Source organism: Haliotis asinina, chromosome 15, assembly GCF_037392515.1.
Source record: "Haliotis asinina isolate JCU_RB_2024 chromosome 15, JCU_Hal_asi_v2, whole genome shotgun sequence".
In the NCBI taxonomy this organism is placed as follows: Eukaryota; Metazoa; Mollusca; class Gastropoda; order Lepetellida; family Haliotidae; genus Haliotis; species Haliotis asinina.
In genome coordinates this window covers 32,251,849-32,270,116 of record NC_090294.1, presented here as the reverse complement: position 1 = coordinate 32,270,116, position 18,268 = coordinate 32,251,849, and the positions used below count along the sequence as shown (strand labels likewise).

Genomic DNA, 18,268 nt, shown 5'->3' with positions numbered 1-18,268 from the left:
CATGTTGAACTCTTGTTAACTTTTGAGAAATGTCGATTAAGGGATGTTGTTTTAATTAGACATTAAAAGTTCCCAACTGAAGATGCTGTACATTCACAGTTTGTTTGACACCTATCAGCAAACATGGCGAGTCAACCTTCCAAGCGAAAACAAAACAAGAAAAGAGAGATTGCAAGGTATAAAGAAGGACATCCTAAAGCAAGTTTAGATTTCCTAAGTAAACACTTTGGTTAAATATTTGGACACTCAGTGGGGAGATCTACAATCGGGGACATATTGAAGAGCAAGGAGAAATGGCTTACCATTCCTGAAGACTCCGTCTCAAGCAAGAAACACCAAACATCAGAAAATGGAGGAGGCGCTCTTTTTATGGATGAATGAAATGACCAGCAAGAATATGGGGTAGGAAGTTTGTTTTGCTAACTGATCACTGTCCCTTGATTCATATGTTGACTCAACAGAAAACTATACTGTTACCTACAAGCATTCAGAGATTTCTTCAGAAGTTGTGAGGGTATGAATTTGACATTGGTCGTATTCCTGGAAAGAGTAATATTGCTGACTTTTTGTCTAGACAACCTTTGTCATCAAAGAAATCTGAAAATGTTGCAGATCTTTATGTTAGGTCTGTGGTTAATACTTGTGTTTAGGATTTGAATTCAGTTTTACTGGATGAGTTGCTACTTTGCAGAGAGCAGATTCAGAGCTTGTAAAATTAGAGAAATCAGTTGATTCTGGCATCTGGAATTGTGAATAGTGCATATGTTAAAAACAAAGATGAACTTTCTTTAATTGAATCATTATTGTTGAGAAGAGTAAGAATAATTGTACCAACTGTGTTGAGAAAGAATATTCTGAACATTGAAACTCATATGGGAATAGTCAGGACAAAACAGTTGCTTTGTTCTTCTGGCCAAAGATGGATTCAGATTGTCAGCGTTTACTCAATGATATCATGTGTATTGAATCAACCACTACAGGATGATACTCCATTCAAACCTGTTGAACAAACCTCTGAAGTTTGGTTGAAGATTGCCACTGACAATTTTGGACCTACTCAATCAGATTATTTACAAACTGTGATTGATTATTATTTGTCATATCTGTTTGCAGTTCTGATTAGAGACATTACATCATCTCCAGTGATTGAGATGCTTGATCTCCTGAAAACATTGTTACTGACAATGGCCGAGAGTTTTGTAAATATCTGAAAATGGCAGGTATTTAACACATCAAATCTTCTCCATATTTCCCTAAAAGTAATGGGAAAATTGAGCGTTTTCACAGATCTCTTAAGAAGTCTTTCAGAACTGCAGCCAGCGATGGAAGTATAACTTCCAACAATTCTGCAAACTCACAGAGCTACAACTCATTGTGCGAGTGGAGAAACTCCAGCTATGTTGTTTCTTAACAGGGACATTAAGACAAAATAACCTGTATTGAAATCTGTAAAGGTTGATCCTTATTTTTCTAGGAAATTGGAGTATGCAGAGAAAATGAAGATGTATGCTGACAAGAAACGTCATGTGAAATATACATTTGAGACAGAACATTCTGATGTTGATCCTGATGGTTACAGAACCATGACATTCGCAGAGAATCAGAAAACAGCCTCAACGATTTCATGATTACATCATGAAATGAACTTTGAACTGTCACCAAATATATCTGAATGACTGAAAGAACTAAGAAGTTTATTCATAAACTTTCTGTATGACGTGTATATCATATCAGGAGGTCAATTCTTTGATATTGGTCTGGTTTATTATATATTTCATATTTCTATTTGATATTAGATATTTCATAAATATGGATCTTGTCATTGGTGAATTTACCGTCTGGTGTCATTTGATATTACATATTTTGTAAATATTTTGTTATTGGTGATCTGAATGGAAGTTATGATGTTCAGTGTATCAGGTATCTAGTAAGAGTAAACACACCAATATATATTGGGGCAACATTCATTGATTAGCTTTACAAATGTTATGTACAGTCTTTCATATTAATATTTTACAGCTGTTGAGAAAACAGGGGAATCGAAGAAGTCAGGGACAAACGGAATAATTGGCGGGTTGACCGTGTCAATGAATTCATTGATAACTGTAGTCGAAACTGAGGAAGAGTGTGCACCATCCATTGCATTCTCCGCAGGGCAAGCTACTCCATGCTGTGTGGATACCAAGGAATTTGGGTTGTGCAACGGCTGAGTAGTGCCTGTGCCGGTCGCCTTTACCCCGACAGCAGGATCTAGACCATGCCGTGCAGATGACACTGAATCACCCAAGCGTGAGACAATAGCCAGCTCAGCAAGCAAACTAGTTTGGGAGCCGACCCCTAAGGGTTGGCAGCCAGGGACCATGTCCCTCCTGCCTGAAGCATTCGTGTCTCCTGCTGCAGGGACATGTCTGATGTTGGACTGAACCAAACAGAGCACCACACCATCCCATGAGGAAAGACTCTTGACCTTGGGACCAAGCATGCCCATCATCGTATGAGTCATATGTGTATGCCGCATTTGGGGTTAAAGAGCCAGAGAAACCTTTTTGTCTCTGTAAGCCAGAGATTTTCTCTTCATTATGTAACTCAAACTCAACTCATGTAGGAATTGCCGCATGGATGACTGGATTTCCGACTTGAAGGAAGACAAATCAATATGGCTAGAAGACGTACTAGATCTAGACTTTGATTTAGGTTTTGGCTCCGATATAACTGATGAACTAGATGGTTGTGAGGCTGATTTGTTGCTTTTTGAGGAATCTGAAGTTGATTCTGATAATTTCCTTTTCCTGGCACGTTTACAAGCTCTTTCAATATTCATCCATATCTTTGTTGATAAATCCGAACATCACAAACAACGGGCATCAACTGTACATGGGGCTCCCACAAAGCATGATGCACATAGAGAATGAGGATCTAGGTCAGTCATAAATTTCTGACACTGCATGCACTTATTTTGTGATATAGTGAATTATATAGTATTCGGTTTTGTAATAAATTATTGTCAGTTAGTTTGTTTGTTTCTGTTATTTTCCCTACTTGCCCGATTAACGAACTGGTTCCTGAGTTTGAAAGTAGAGAACACATCAGCCTGAAACACTACATTTTAAAAATACACAACGCAAAGTCCAACGAAGGTTGATTAACATCTTGTTCCTACCTAATTATTTCTCAAACTCAGCTGTCACTGGGCGAAGGTAACGAACATCAAAACCACGCCTATTACAAAATAATAATAAATATCACAATAACACTAAACTAGTAACAATGTGATGGTCCCGTAACCCAATGTGATGTCTACTGACTGTACGTAACATAAGTCTGCAAGATAACTTGATCAAACAATCTCTTCCACTCTGACATGTCTGTGCTTGACCATACAGAAAAAATTATGAAGGAGTTGTGATCAGGGCTGTGAGCTCACAGCCAAGGGAGATACCCATGTAGATATTTAGGAATACCACTAGCAATAGCTATCACTTTAGAAGAAAATTTTAATTTCTGTCATTCTGTACATCTGTGTCACCCACAGGAAACTGGCAACCATAATCCAGAGAGAACATTTATGACATAATTACTACAGTTTATTCTTTGTACATTTACTACTGTTGCTAAAACATCAAAATTTCCTCATGACTGTGAAGGAAGTGCATTTACGTAATCAGAGCTTGAATATCCAACTAAGTAGAGTCGTACATATATCATATATGTGCTATTATCTTTGTGTCAAATTCATCATATTGATATGAAGCCAAAAAACATTTTCCAAGCATTTCTAACACTAGATGTGCCATTCATCACATCACAGATGGGGTAAAAACTTAAAAGTATTAGAATTTGTACATTACTAACATATGACCATCTTGTAAAAGGCATTGTGTATCCAAAAATGATTGACATTGTCCTTTATTAAATATTTTGAATGTTACACACTTGACATAGACCATCAGTATACTTACACTCTTGTAGTCAACCAGAGCTGTGATGTTGAAGTCTTTGAAGTTTTCCAGTTTGAAGGCTGTGTAAGCCGCTTTACCTGATTTGCACTCTCTGAAACAATATACATGTACATGTTTTAATATTTGGATTGATTTTCAGATCAGAATTTGATGAAACGTAACAAACATGATTGTTAGAGGGTCTCAGTCAAAATGATTTGTGTTAGGATTTAATGTTCTCAACAGCTTGCAATATTGTTGGCTTGTGTAAATATTGTTTTTTATGATGCCCTAGTCAGCAGAACAAAATCTTTTCAAGGGCTGATAGAACATCAGAGCATATATGGGACTTAGAAACTAGTCAGGGCAACCATGGTGATCATAGCCACCAAGTCAGCCAGAGACTGTTTCATGACATACTTTCCATCTTTATCATGAATAAGTTGCAGTAGGCTAGGGTGTATAGTTCAGAAACTCTCAAGTCACCATAGCTAGCAGTTAGACAGCGATCTTAATTTTGGATAAATTTAAAATTGGCTAACCTATTCTGTAGGAAAGTAGATTAATGTAAGAGCTTCCATTTAGGAATTTTGATACAATCATCAAGGCAAAAAAAACCCCTAAATATATCATTGGGAAAATATCCATAATATGCAAAAACATGTAATACCATATTGTGTTGCATACAGTGAACAGTGGAAAACTATTTGGTATCACTTAGGGTGAATGAACATGAGGTGACTAATTTGGTAGTTTGAAACATGGAATACAATATCAGAGAAGTAGTATAGGGAATGGGGGTTCTGGATCACTTTAAAAAAAAGTCTCTACAACGCCTTATTTACTAACTAAGGCTTTGGTGGGGCCCTTAGCTCTTGCTACTATTACCCCTACTACAAAAAAGTTGGCGGTAATTACTGTGCCTATGTCACGTTTATATCGATGAAACAGTTTAACGTGAACCGCCTATGATCTCTTTGGTGTTCATAATAAAGGCTTGTTGGGCTTTTTGTATCCCCTGTTCTATGTACTTTTTTTTCTCGTCCTCACTGATAGCAGACTTACGAGATTTGGACCGAATATCTTGTTTCATTCCGTTATATTTTGTGAGTTCAGAGAGGATTGAACGAAACTCCTCTTCTGAGATCTTACTATCAGAGAGTGCCGTGGAAATACGCCCACTTACTGTGTTGAGCTTTGCTTCGGCCAGAATCCTGATCTCGTCGTGTTTCAATGCCTTACGATGAAGTCTGCGTGATACTAACTTAAGCGCCAACCCTGCCACCCCAGCTGTTATTTCAATACCTAGCACTATAGGTGCGGCCACGATGGTAGCCAACAACCCAACACCTGCCGCCCCTAGTCCCATGCTGGTTACCATAAGGGTAGTGTCAGCCCCATCCACGATATTGAAAGCTCTATGGTACTTTTTACATAGTGCTTTCCGCGTGTCACGGTCATGTTCTAGTTGGCGTTTCATATCACATAACTGCCTCAAGCGGAACCCATCTACGGTTTCCAGCGTCATCGCTACTTCCTCTACGACTGGGTACAGGCCCATCCTATAATATATATTATGAAAGATATTTTAATTGGGTTTCAGTTAATAGTCTTTCAATGTATTTGAAGCTTACAAGGTGTAGATTATTATTCATGGTAATAGGTGAGAGGCTAATAGGATTTTTTGTTATAATAGAAACCCCACGGAGGCTTATTAAGTGGTTTATAGAACCCAGGGGGCTTATACCCGTGAGGGTTTTACGGGGGGGATTCCGTTGTATAACAATACGACAATATTTGCGTACGTGTTCGGTTTGCCAGCGTATTGTCAACCCAGGTAAAATTTGGTGTCCTCTTGAGGTGTTTACCTTGTCGTCTGAATACGCAAAGAAGACTTCTATGATGAGTGTGGAGGGGGAGAATATTCCATTAAAATACCAAGGGGGCCAAATACCATTGTGGACAAATGTTAATTTATTGTCTACTTCAGATATTAAATTATTTTTTGCGATATAAAAACCTGTATTGGCTGCTAATTTATTTAGCTCCAGAATGAAATCCCCGACCCAGATACCGTTGTTCCTAATCTTAGAGATCCACGTATCTGCGTCCATTGTGATATAAGGTGAGGCGAGTGTTAAGTTGATCAGCCATTTGGGCTCTTTAAAATCTGATAACGACACCCGTCTGTACACGTTGTCTTTGAAGTGCAGGATATATAAGGTGTCTTCCTCACCAGGCTGATCGAATCCCTCCGTATCTCCTAGGTCGTTAAGCGTAGTGTTGGGACGATGACTGGTCATAATTATACTATTACGATATAATTTCCAACTGGTTTTCTGATAATAGTTCAGGGGTGAACTTCATACCCATGAAGTGTATGTTGTCAGGCAGGAAGATCTTGGTTAGTGATATCTTGTTTTCCACGATCACGTTGACCCCCTGCAGACTGGTGTTGGAGCCGACACCCACCCGCACGTAAACGTTGCAAACTTGATACTGGTGTCGTTTCCCCCACCCGAGTTTGATTCCCTTCACGATCTCGACATCATTCCCCGATGGTTCCCCTAGGTAGACTTTGATGATCAGTGTTGAGTTTGCCGGTAGACTCTCTAGTATACTGACCACGCCTTCGAATTCAGACACCAACTGTAATGTCACGTTTTGTATGGTCGGTTTACTCGATAGCATGTGGGTTGCCATAGTGTCGAGTGGGCTGACGACTACGCTACGTCTCTGAGTTGGGACGTAAGCCACGAGTAGGGTTCCATTGTTCACGACTTTGTTTAGGTGGTTGTCTTTGTTATCCGTGAACACGTAGGGGGAGCCGAGCCTAATATTGAGAAACCAGTCGTTATCGGGTAACAACACCCACTTGTCATCTTCGGTGAAGACGAGCATATATGGCTTGTTTCGGGCAACGGTAGTGCTCTCAACATCTAAGTCGAACAGTTTACCCCCGAACGATGGGTATATTATCCAGTTATTACCGGTGTTGACAAGGGCGTACTTAGTGTTGACTGTTGCTCTTGTGGTATCTACTATATCACTTAGGGTTCCACCGGAGGTGACTTCAACGCGTTTGTAAATGTTGTTTTTCAGTTGCAAGGCGTACGATTTACCATCTACTCCGGGAGCGTCGAAACCACGCGTGTCTCCGAGGTCGGAGATCCTGATATTGACGCATTTTATCACTCCGGGCCCTTGTGCGCTGGTCATTTTACGTGAAGCGTTAAGCTGAGGTATCCTATATTTACAGGATTATGATTTATATCTAACACCGATATTATCAGCTCAGGTATGTTGCCCTGGGTTAATCTCTTATACTGCCTTGGTGAAAACGACTCGGTTCTACCGTCGTTGTATTTCTCAGTTTTCACCGGCACTGCTCTCAGTATAGTGGAAGGGTGACCGCCTTGAATGTTGTACGTTGTGCTCACCTGACCGAGATGAATGTACAGCTCTCGGTACGGTACTAGGTCGGGTAACTTCGTGCCTGTGACGGTTGTTGTTGGTTTTATCTCGTCAGGAGACATACCGAGAGTCCTCGCTAATAGTCGGACGAGCCTCAAGGGGTTTCTTCCGTTGTTGATTAACACCACTGTGCCGTTTGAGTCGTTCATCTTGAGTTCGGCTCCCAGGGGTTTGAAGACCTCGTCGTTTAGAGAGCACACGCTGTAGTAGCCGTCAGTTATCTGACTGCGAGTTCCACTGACGAACAGCTTATTGTTGCTGGCGTTGATGTTAGTCCATTGCGGTAGGTAGGTGATATCGCAGAGTGCGACTTCTAGTTGGCCTGACGTGTTATCGATCGCGTGCGTCAGCTGAACGGCCTCACCGCTCGTTATTCCTGGAAGTGTTATGTACATGTTAGAGTATATATACTCATTATATAAGAGTTTCAAATGTTTTACCCTAAACTGGACGTAGATTTCTCCCCCATGAAGATCGTGGTTGCTCCTGGGTTGTATTTCAATGCCCAGCTTTTAGATGTGTTCGATAAGTATAAGCTTTCGGTGACTAACGTCAAGGCAGTCCACGCTTGGTTCAACAACCCTATGCAGTTCTGGCAGAATCAATTCAACTTTGCCGTGTGGTGCGCTACAACGGGGTGTGGTGTGACATTGACCGACACTCGGCGTGGACCGCTGAGTCAGTCTGTGTTCAAGTTCCACGTGTACTACCAGGTCAGACGTATCCTTAAAGAGATCAGCGCCCCCCTCCCACAGGACAAAGCGTGGGACGCAACAAACAACCCGTACGATAGACGGGCCTACGAACGTATCTGCAATGAATTCGAAATAAACCCGAAGACGGATTGGCGTTTGCCGGGCCCGAACCACGGGTTGGGTATTCCTTATGATCGGGGGCGACCAGTGAAAGAAGTCAGTGATGATGTACTGAAACGAGATATACTACGCCAGGACTTTGCTTTGTCGAGTAATGAATGGAGGGATGATCGTATGAACTTTAAAGGTGGTGTTGCTTTCACAGTCCAGAAAGTGGAGCAGTCAACCGCAGACGGGTGGAAAATGTTCATGCTGGACATGTCGAAAGGGTTTACTAATGCCGGGGTAGTCAGGTTGAACGACTCGATTCGAACGTACGTGTGGGCGCTGTTGGGTGCGCAGTCGATGACGCGTTCCAACATCCTCGGTAAGGGAACTGCTTACGACGCTCAGAAACAGTTCGTTGTCAACGTTGAGGATGCTATCAATTCTCCAGTTGATCTCCCGCGGGCCATCGAACGCTACCAAAACGTGTTAGAATACGCCAGATCGAAAGTCAACTACGTGTTCGCCGTGGGGCTGTACATGGCTCCGAGTGATATGCAACTGAGAGTAAAAAAAGTAGTGGGTTATAACAACAAAATAGTCATAGCCACGGCGGATCAAAAGTTGGGTATCAACCCCGATGTTAACACCCCATATATCCCACACATCCCACCACGTGAAACGGGTATAGTGGCGCCACCCCCGGAGTCTAAAGTTCAACCAACACCACAGGAGGTGGCCCCCCATATTCAGGCCTCCAATCAGCAGCATATTGATAGTAAAACGGCCCTGGTGGTTGGTGGGGTAGCTTTGGGACTTATTTTGTTAAAAATTTCTTAGCCGCTACGTACACCAGACCCGCCACGGCGACGATGGCTGCCCACAGGTTTTGACTGAGCCACGTGACAGTTTTAGCCAGAGCGCCCAACAACCACGAGACGATGCTACCCAGGATGCCGGGAAGGGCTTCGGCGGCTTTACCAGCCAGTTTAGCTAGGCCTTCCCCGAGTTTTTTTATCCAGTCTTTAACACCGCCGGGGGGTGTGGGGGGAACTCCCACAGTACCCCCTGTCAGTGACACCACCAAGGTTGATATGATGAAACCCAATGCAGTCAGAATGCTGGCGATGGTGATCCCTTGCTCCCGGAACAATATCCGAATCCTGTCTGCTAACGTGGTGTCTCGGTAGAGGACTTGATTGATGGTTTCCCGCACACGGTTGGCCTGGGATCGAAGCTTTTCTTTGTGGCCGGACGCTGTCTCCAACCAGACCTGCCTTTCCTCTTCCAAATTACGTATTCGTTCCTCGATGGTGGCTTTCATAGACTCGTCCTCAGTTTCACCGAGTTTTTCCTTTTCATAGTCGATGTGGTCGTCTATCTCGCCCACTTTGGCCGTGCTTTTCGCGAGCTGTCCACGAATGGTTTGCATCAACAGGTCCAACCCCCGCAGTTCCCGAAAGGTAAGTTCGAAACCTGGGAAGGGCTTGTTCTCGTAGTCGGCCAACACCTTTTTAATATCATAATCTTGCATATCTTGACGGACCTTCGGGGGAAGCTTAGGTCGCGCGCCACCGTAATCTATGAAACCTAGTTCATCGCGGATAAAGTCACTCCCATGTCGACTGCCCAGTGTTGATAAAGCAAGCGGTTCTCTCGTGCGTTTATTCACGAGATCGATCTCCGGGTGAGCCTTCAAACGCAGCGTGCCATTGCTATCGAGGGTAAACCTGGAATAGTTCCTTCCCAACGGCTTGAGTTTGGATTTATTTTCAACTGCGTTGTAATAATCGTCAACGGCGTCCTCCTTCATGAGTGCGTCACCTAGCGAGAATGAGGTCTCCTGCTCGGCCCCTGTATCATCCATAGTATAATCCCACATCTCCATAGGTATGTCTTCAGCCATTATTTAGTATTAAAAATATATTTCATTTATATATAACAATGTACGGCAGAAAATTAGATCCTTTCAGAAGATTGAGAGAGCCATTAGGAGCCAGAGCCGTGCGCCAGTCGGTGACCATCACCAACAATCCCAGCAAGATAGACCAGAATCAAACTCTGCTGGTTAGATTTCCAAACCTTGGTGAGAATGACCTTATTGTACCAGGCACTGTTCGAGTGGCGTTCAATATCACGTTGACCTCCGACAACGACAAACGCGAGCTAGTGCGGAACGTGGGTCAAGCTATCATCAAGAAAACGACCGTCAAGATCAGCGGTAACGAGGTGCTGAGCATCGACGACAGCGACGTGTTTCACTGCTACGGGGATCTCTGGAAAAGCGAGGGAGAACGAGTCAATGATGTGTACCAGGGCATCAGCAAATCAACCCGGTCGCGCATAGGGTATGCCTTCACGCCAGACCAGCTAGACAAGCTATCGGACGGTGAAAAGGCCATCGCTCGAGCATACGGGAATCGATTCTGCGTGCCGCTCGACTTCGAGTTGCTCACGGGACACGCGCCGTTTTACCAGGCCGCGCTGGGTGATAGGCTCGAATACGAGCTCACGTTTAACGACTATAGCAAAGTAGTGCGTACGCCGAACGGTGATGAGGCCAGTTATGCCATAGACAACATCTCTCTGGAGTTCGACATGGTCACTAGCCCGGAGCTGGCCAGGCAGGTTCGAAGCCAGTACTCTGGGAAGATGGCTATCGGACGGTGAAAAGGCCATCGCTCGAGCATACGGGAATCGATTCTGCGTGCCGCTCGACTTCGAGTTGCTCACGGGACACGCGCCGTTTTACCAGGCCGCGCTGGGTGATAGGCTCGAATACGAGCTCACGTTTAACGACTATAGCAAAGTAGTGCGTACGCCGAACGGTGATGAGGCCAGTTATGCCATAGACAACATCTCTCTGGAGTTCGACATGGTCACTAGCCCGGAGCTGGCCAGGCAGGTTCGAAGCCAATACTCTGGGAAGATGGCTATCCTGTACGATCGCGTACTGAGGCATAGATCAGTCGTGCGAGATAAGAGCGACACTGTGTGGAATATCAACCTGAACGTGCCGGCGCGATCGATGAAAGGTATCCTGGTCGTCCCCGTGGAGGATTACGAGCCATTCCGGAGGGACAGCAAGAAGTTTTTCAACCCCGAGATTGAAAAGGTGGAAGTGACCATTGACATAACAAAGGACCTGGGCCTCGGCTCCGTGCAGATCGGTGAATACCTGACCACCAAGTACGCCCTATGGTTGGACATGCGATCCACGGATGATGATAAACTGCACGGTAGCGGGCGCCGTATAGATAACGGCAGCGAAGGGATAACCATCCAGATTACTAAGAAGGCTCAACCCGCTGGTAAGTTGAAATTATATCTGTACGTTATTATGGACGCGCAACTTAATATAGACAATGGGAGATTCGTGCAAGCCATCTACTGACCTCCACCTCCCCACTGACCCACACTGCGCCATAGTGTGCGAGCAGACTGGCTGTGGGAAGACCGTTTTCGTGTTGGAGGGTTACTACAAGGATGTGTTCAATAACATCGTTATCATGTGCCCTACTCTGAGCATGAATAAAACGTACGCGCGACCTTGGGTGATGACGGACCCGAACGTACACAAAATCGACCCTGGAACACGCCTGCAGGACTGGTTGAAAGCTCTTCACGAGAAATTTAAAGGGGAACCGACGCTGTTCATAATGGACGACTGCAGCGCTAATCGCGAGAAAAAAGAGAGACATGCTATCGTACCTGGCCTTCTCCGGCCGGCATGCAAATCACAGCGTCTGGGTGCTAACGCAGAAGTTCAACTCGGTGTTGAAAGACCTCAGGGAGCAGACGCGATGGGTGGCCTTATTTCACTGCAAGGACAGGGATTCGTTCGAGGAGTGTTTGAGAGAGAACGATGTGATGAGCAAATTAGAACGGGAACGGGTGAAGAAACAGCTCGCTGAAACTAAACACGCTAAGCTCGTGCTCAAGACCGACCAACCAGTAGCATATAGGGTGTGCTAAAGCTAAGCAAAGCTTAGCAAAGCTAAGCAAAGCTAAGCTAAAGCTAAGCAAATACTAAGTATAGCTATGATATTTGAAGTGTTTGTCATGTGCAACTTAACCTTCATTTCTCTGTGTTTTGTCTGCATCGGGTATTATATAGTTAAAACTAAATCTTACTTGTTATATTATAAGATGGAGTGTGAGGAATTGCTCGAACAATTGTTGGTACCTGGGGTAGTGGATGATGACAAGCGAGAGAAACTGGTGGCGTTGGCTGTTGGCGGCAAAGCCAAACATTACTTTGGAGACTACACTCCAGATAAAATTCACAAAATGTCAGCCGAAGAAATCGATAAGCTGTACGCTAGATTCGAGTCCCGGCTCGGAGCAGAAATGACAAAGACAATAGGATCGGCTATGACCCAGATATACACCGGTATTGTGTCATACTTCCTTCCCATTCCACCAGAGCGCCGACTTTACCTGTGGGAAGACCTCGAGAAAGACCCTTTTATCGAACACGCCGTGAGCTCTATCAGCTGCGAGCTGTACCACAAATATGGCATGTTGTTGGCTCCAGTGACGGCGGCGATTATCACGGCAAAGCATTGTCAATTTGAGAGAAAAAATAATAATAATAGTATAGATGGATGCTGCTCCCGAGGTGACGGTGGGGGTACCCCCCACAGTGAGGGAAACCCCTCCCGAGGTGACGGTGGAGACCAGGGAAACAGTAACCAGGCAGAAGAATCCTAAGAGAGTAGCTGCCGGTAAAAAACGGTGGTGTAACCAACATAAAATTATCAACCCCCGACTGTTGTTGGCTGTAGGTGCTGCCGTGGTTATAACATGGTTATACGTGGGAGTACCCCCCAACAGTGAGGTGGTACCCCCCAACAGTGGGGGTGTGGGGGTAACCCCCACTGTCGACCCGCATATCATGTTATAATTTTAATATTTTTATATCATATACATAATGTCTGAGGGGAAAACGTTCGTCAACGACGCATACCACGCCACAGTGGTCGCCAGTCTAGCCGTAGGGTACGCTCGGTTGACTAAAATGGTGCTTAAACAACCAACTATCAAGCTAGATTTCAACCTGCAGGATATGGGTATGCTCATAATGAACCTTGGTATGGCGATGGCCACAAAAGACATCCTAGTAAAACAAGGGATAATACCTGAAAATATAACGAAATAAATATAGGATGGCCACGATAGCTATGATGGTCGGTGGGGCGTTAGTGAATGCCCTGGCATTTTCCGGGAGTAATTTCCTCTTCTCGAAACTACGAGATGACCACGCGGCTGAAATACAGGAAGAAAGGAAGCGGCACGATCTCGCTACTGAGAAATTCCAAAAGGCACAGGCCGAGTACGCTAAAAAACGCCTCCAGAGGATCGATTTTATTAACGAACAACTCCAGCGTGAAAACCATGCCGTTCAAACATTCAACGATGTCGATGAAGCAATGAAAGAATACTACCTACTAACTGGTAAACGATTGGAACCGCTCAATAAACCCACACTCGCTCAGTACTACACACCATCCAAGGGACAAATGAATCGTGAACTGGGCTTCATAGTGTTGGGTATAGCAGCTACTGCGTTGGTTGCGAAGCAATTAAATTAAATACCCATATAAGTAAACATGAGACCCGCTCCATACCGATGCGAATACATACTTATGGGGAAGACCGAGGCCTGTGGTAGGAAATGCAGGACTAGGTTCTGTTGTTTCCATATGGGAAGTCCTAACTACACGTGTTCTGTGTGTGGTATCAGGGTTAAAGGGCACTACTGTCTATGTAAAGCTCACGGAGCGAACGTAGTCAGACATCAACTCATCTACGAGAATAAAAAGGGCTACATAAAAGAACGTAGGCGACTGCTCAAGATAGACTCCAATTAGACATTGGTTATGTTAGGTGTAAACACTATGACTACTGTACGCGAGCTTAAGCGGGTCGCAAAACAGAGAGGTGTGATCGGGTATTCTCGAATGCGGAAGTCAGCATTGTTGAGATTACTAGGTTTAGAAGCCCCTACGGTAAAACAATTAAAAGCTCAAGCAAAACAGCTTGGATACACGGGTTATTCAAAACTGGGGAGAGCCGGGTTAGTCGAATTGTTATCACATACCCCCGTAGCACGTCCCACTGTAAAACAACTGAAAGCCGAGGCACACGATTTGGGTTTAGGCGGATATTCCCGTATGAGGAAACCACAACTTTTAGAATTATTACGACAGAATAGAGCTATTGACCTACAGTTCGTGCGCACTGAGCGCGCTGTAGGCAACTATTTGAGAGGTTGGCACATGCACGTTGATAGAAACATAGACATTACAGATATCAAGCCTCTGATAGCTGATAAGGTCAACCAGGAACTAAATAACCTAGGAAGTATCAAGTTTCAGATCACAGTGAAAATGTCGCTCTTTAAGCAGGTTGGGGACCTCACTGAGTATGTTCAGCCTTACTTCCGAGGTAAACAAGAGGTCGTCACACATACAGAGACCATTGACACATCAATCGATACCAGTTTTCAGCAGATACGAGAATACCTAGAACGCTACACACACTTGGGGTCCGGGTGGGCTGTAGATAAAATCGATAATGTCTATCTAGACATAGCTAACTACGTGCCATACCTAGCCTTGCCCCCCTACTATAGGAACAAACATGCCATAGTAAACGTTAAGAATAGAGGAAACGATTGCCTGAGGTTAGCTATCAGGTCAGCCTTATTTCCAGCTGGCACTAATTCAGATAGGCTTTCTAGCTATCCCCAAGACGATGGGCTCAACTGGGATGGTATAGATGAACCCACCCCCATATCCCAGATCACTAAAGTAGAAAAACAGAATAATCTGGCTATAAATATCTTTGGGCACGAAGGTAACACAACAATAGTACACAGGGTCAGCGGGGTGAAGGATCGCCAAGTTATCAATATATTCATGATCCAGCGAGGTGACAAGTATCACTACACATGGATAAAACACTTTAGCAGGCTGTTGTATGACCAATCGGCACACAGAGGAAAGACTCACTTCTGTGAACGATGCCTACATGGCTTCACACGAGCTGATTTATTAGAATCCCACCGGGAGGATTGTCAAGGTGTGGGGCAGACGGCCATACGAGTCGACATGCCTAAGGAAGGTGATAATATCCTAAAATTCGGTAACCACAAGAACCAAATGTCTGTGCCTTATATCATATACGCCGACTTCGAAGCCTTGGTTGTGGGGGGGGATTCCCCCACACAAGAGCATAAAGCCTGTGGGTTTGGATACATTGTCGTCCGTTGTGACGGGGAAACGAAAGCTCCGGTAGTGTACAGGGGCCCTGACGCGGCTGAAAGGTTTCTAAAGTGTTTGCAGGAGGAAGAAAAAATTATTAGGAATGCATTGTATAGAATCGCTCCCATGCGTATGACCCGAGTCGACAGGCTAGCTCACGCTAGTAGCACTAACTGTCACGTGTGTGACTCACCACTTAACGGTGATTCGGTGAGAGATCACTGCCACATAACTGGTAAGTATAGAGGCGCCGCTAGGCGGACGTGTTTCAAGCAGTATAAACTCGACCCCGCATGGTATTACACCAGCCCAGGTCTGTCGTGGGACGCCTTGCTTAAAAAGACCGGAGTTAATTTGGAATTGCTCACAGATTACGACATGCACCTATTCATTGAGAAAGGCTTGCGAGGTGGGATTTCCATGGCATCCAAACGATACGCGAAAGCAAATAATCAATACGTGAAAGGTTACGATCCTAACAAGCCAACCAATCACATTCTCTACCTCGACGCAAACAACCTGTACGGCTGGGCCATGAGCCAGTATCTACCTACAGGGGGATTCGAATGGGTACCCCACGTTGATGTTATGGGGGTTGCACCAGATTCGAACAAAGGGTATATCCTCGAGGTTGACTTAGAGTATACCAAGGAATTACACACATCACACAACAGCTACCCCCTGGCCCCCGAACGTATGAGGGTTAACCCAGACTGGATGTCTGAGTACCAACATAACTTGTTAGGTGGGCGTGTGACAGACGTTGAAAAACTCATTCCTAACTTAATGAATAAGACCAAGTACATCGTTCACTATCGCAACCTACAGCTGTACCTGTCGTTGGGTATGAGGCTGACCAAAATACACAGGGTGCTCATGTTCGACCAGAGCCCATGGATGGAGCCCTACATCAGAATGAACACAGACCTACGAAAAAAAGCCACCAGTGATTTTGAGAAAAATCTCTACAAGCTCATGAACAACTCGGTGTTTGGTAAGACTATGGAGAACCTGAGGAAACGCGTGACCGTGAAGCTGGTTCGGTCGAGTGAGGAAGACAAGCTCAGGAGATTGATAGTCAGTCCGGCATTCAACCGTAGTAAGATATTCACAGACAACCTGGTTGCCCTACACATGAAGAAAAGCCACATAAAATTCAACCGGCCTGTTTACGTGGGGATGAGCATCCTCGATTTATCCAAACACCTGATGTACGACTTTTACTACAACGAGCTCAAGAAACAGTACGGCGACAGGTGTGAAGTGCTGTACACTGACACGGATTCCCTGCTGTTAGAAATTCGAACCGAGGACGTGTACGAGGACATGAAAAAACACCTCGATTTATACGACACCAGCGACTACCCTAAGACCCATACCATACACAGTACGGTAAATAAAAAGGTCCTAGGTAAGATGAAGGACGAGTGCTGGCACGCCCATAGCCGAGTACATAGGTTTGAGACCTAAGATGTACTCCATACTGAAAGCCGACAATAGTGAGATCCGGAAGGCTAAGGGGGTTAAGAAGTATGTGGTGAAACAACACATCAAACACGCCAGATTCAAGGAAGCCCTGTTCAAGACCCGTACCTTTAGGCATAAAATGAACACACTTAGAAGTGATGGACATAAGATATACGGACTGACTATAAACAAGACGTCCCTGTCGCCTATGGACACGAAACGTTGGATAGCTATTGATGGGATAAACACATACGCGTATGGACATGAAAAAATTTGAGGCTATTTACTACAGCCCGCGTGGGTACTGGAAAGGAGCTAGCGCAGTAGATAAGCTAGCTAAAATAGCGCGAGTACCCCCGGAGGAAGCCAAAGCGTGGCTTGAAAAACAAGCCCTGTGGCAGATCTATTTGCCGGCACCACGCTACGTGCCTAGAAGGAGGTTCGGTATTAACATACCTAATAGCGTTCACCAGGCAGACCTACTGTTCCTACCCCACGACAAGAGGTACAAGTATGCCTTAACCGTAGTGGACGTAGCCAGTCGTTACAAGGAAGCCGAACCCTTGACCATGAAAGATTCGGCCCAGGTAGCCAGAGGATTCGAACGCATATACAAACGCAGCCCGCTGACGTGGCCAACAGAGCTGCAAGTTGACCCCGGACGGGAGTTCATGGGTGCCGTGTCACAACTGCTAACCAAACACGATACAAAGGTCAGGCGTGGCACGGCCAGAGCCCATCGCAGCCAAGCCATAGTTGAGAGATTTAATAGGACTTTGGCTGAGCGCTTGTTCGGCCATCAGTATGCTAGGGAGATGGCCACCCCTGGAAAACGATCGACTGAATGGGTCACGAGGTTACCCAAGGTGGTGTCAGCAATCAACCATGAAGTCACCCGTCTCACCGGTAAGAAACCGGCAGACGCTATCAAACTAAAATCAATAGTTGCAGAGTCGGCCGCTCCATTGCGTGGGAAGGAGAAACAGATACCAGATAGGGCCCTAGTGAGGTATCTATACCAGCCGGGGGAACACGAGGGTGATAGCCGTAAGCGGGCCACCGATCCTATATGGTCAGTCAAAACTTACAACATAGATAAAGTGGATATGAAAGCCGACGAACCTAACTTATACTACTTGAGGGATGGGCCGGGTAGGGGGTTTGTAAGAGAAGAATTATTGATCGTACCGTACGGCACAGTGTTACCTCCTACCTACACACGTTAAGAGTAGGGGTAATAGTAGCAAGAGCTAAGGGCCCCACCAAAGCCTTAGTTAGTAAATAAGGCGTTGTAGAGACTTTTTTTTGAAAGTGATCCAGA

General features: G+C 44.9%; 1 protein-coding gene across 1 annotated transcript in view; it reads right to left on the bottom strand.

Annotated features, from left to right (window-relative positions):
* Positions 1 to 18,268, bottom strand: part of LOC137265618 (prominin-1-like) — a 298,050-nt gene that overhangs the window by 130,647 nt on the left and 149,135 nt on the right. The window contains exon 16 of the mRNA XM_067801049.1: positions 3,960 to 4,050. Coding sequence (XP_067657150.1) covers positions 3,960 to 4,050 — 91 coding nt within the window. The remainder of the gene's footprint in view (positions 1 to 3,959; positions 4,051 to 18,268) is intronic.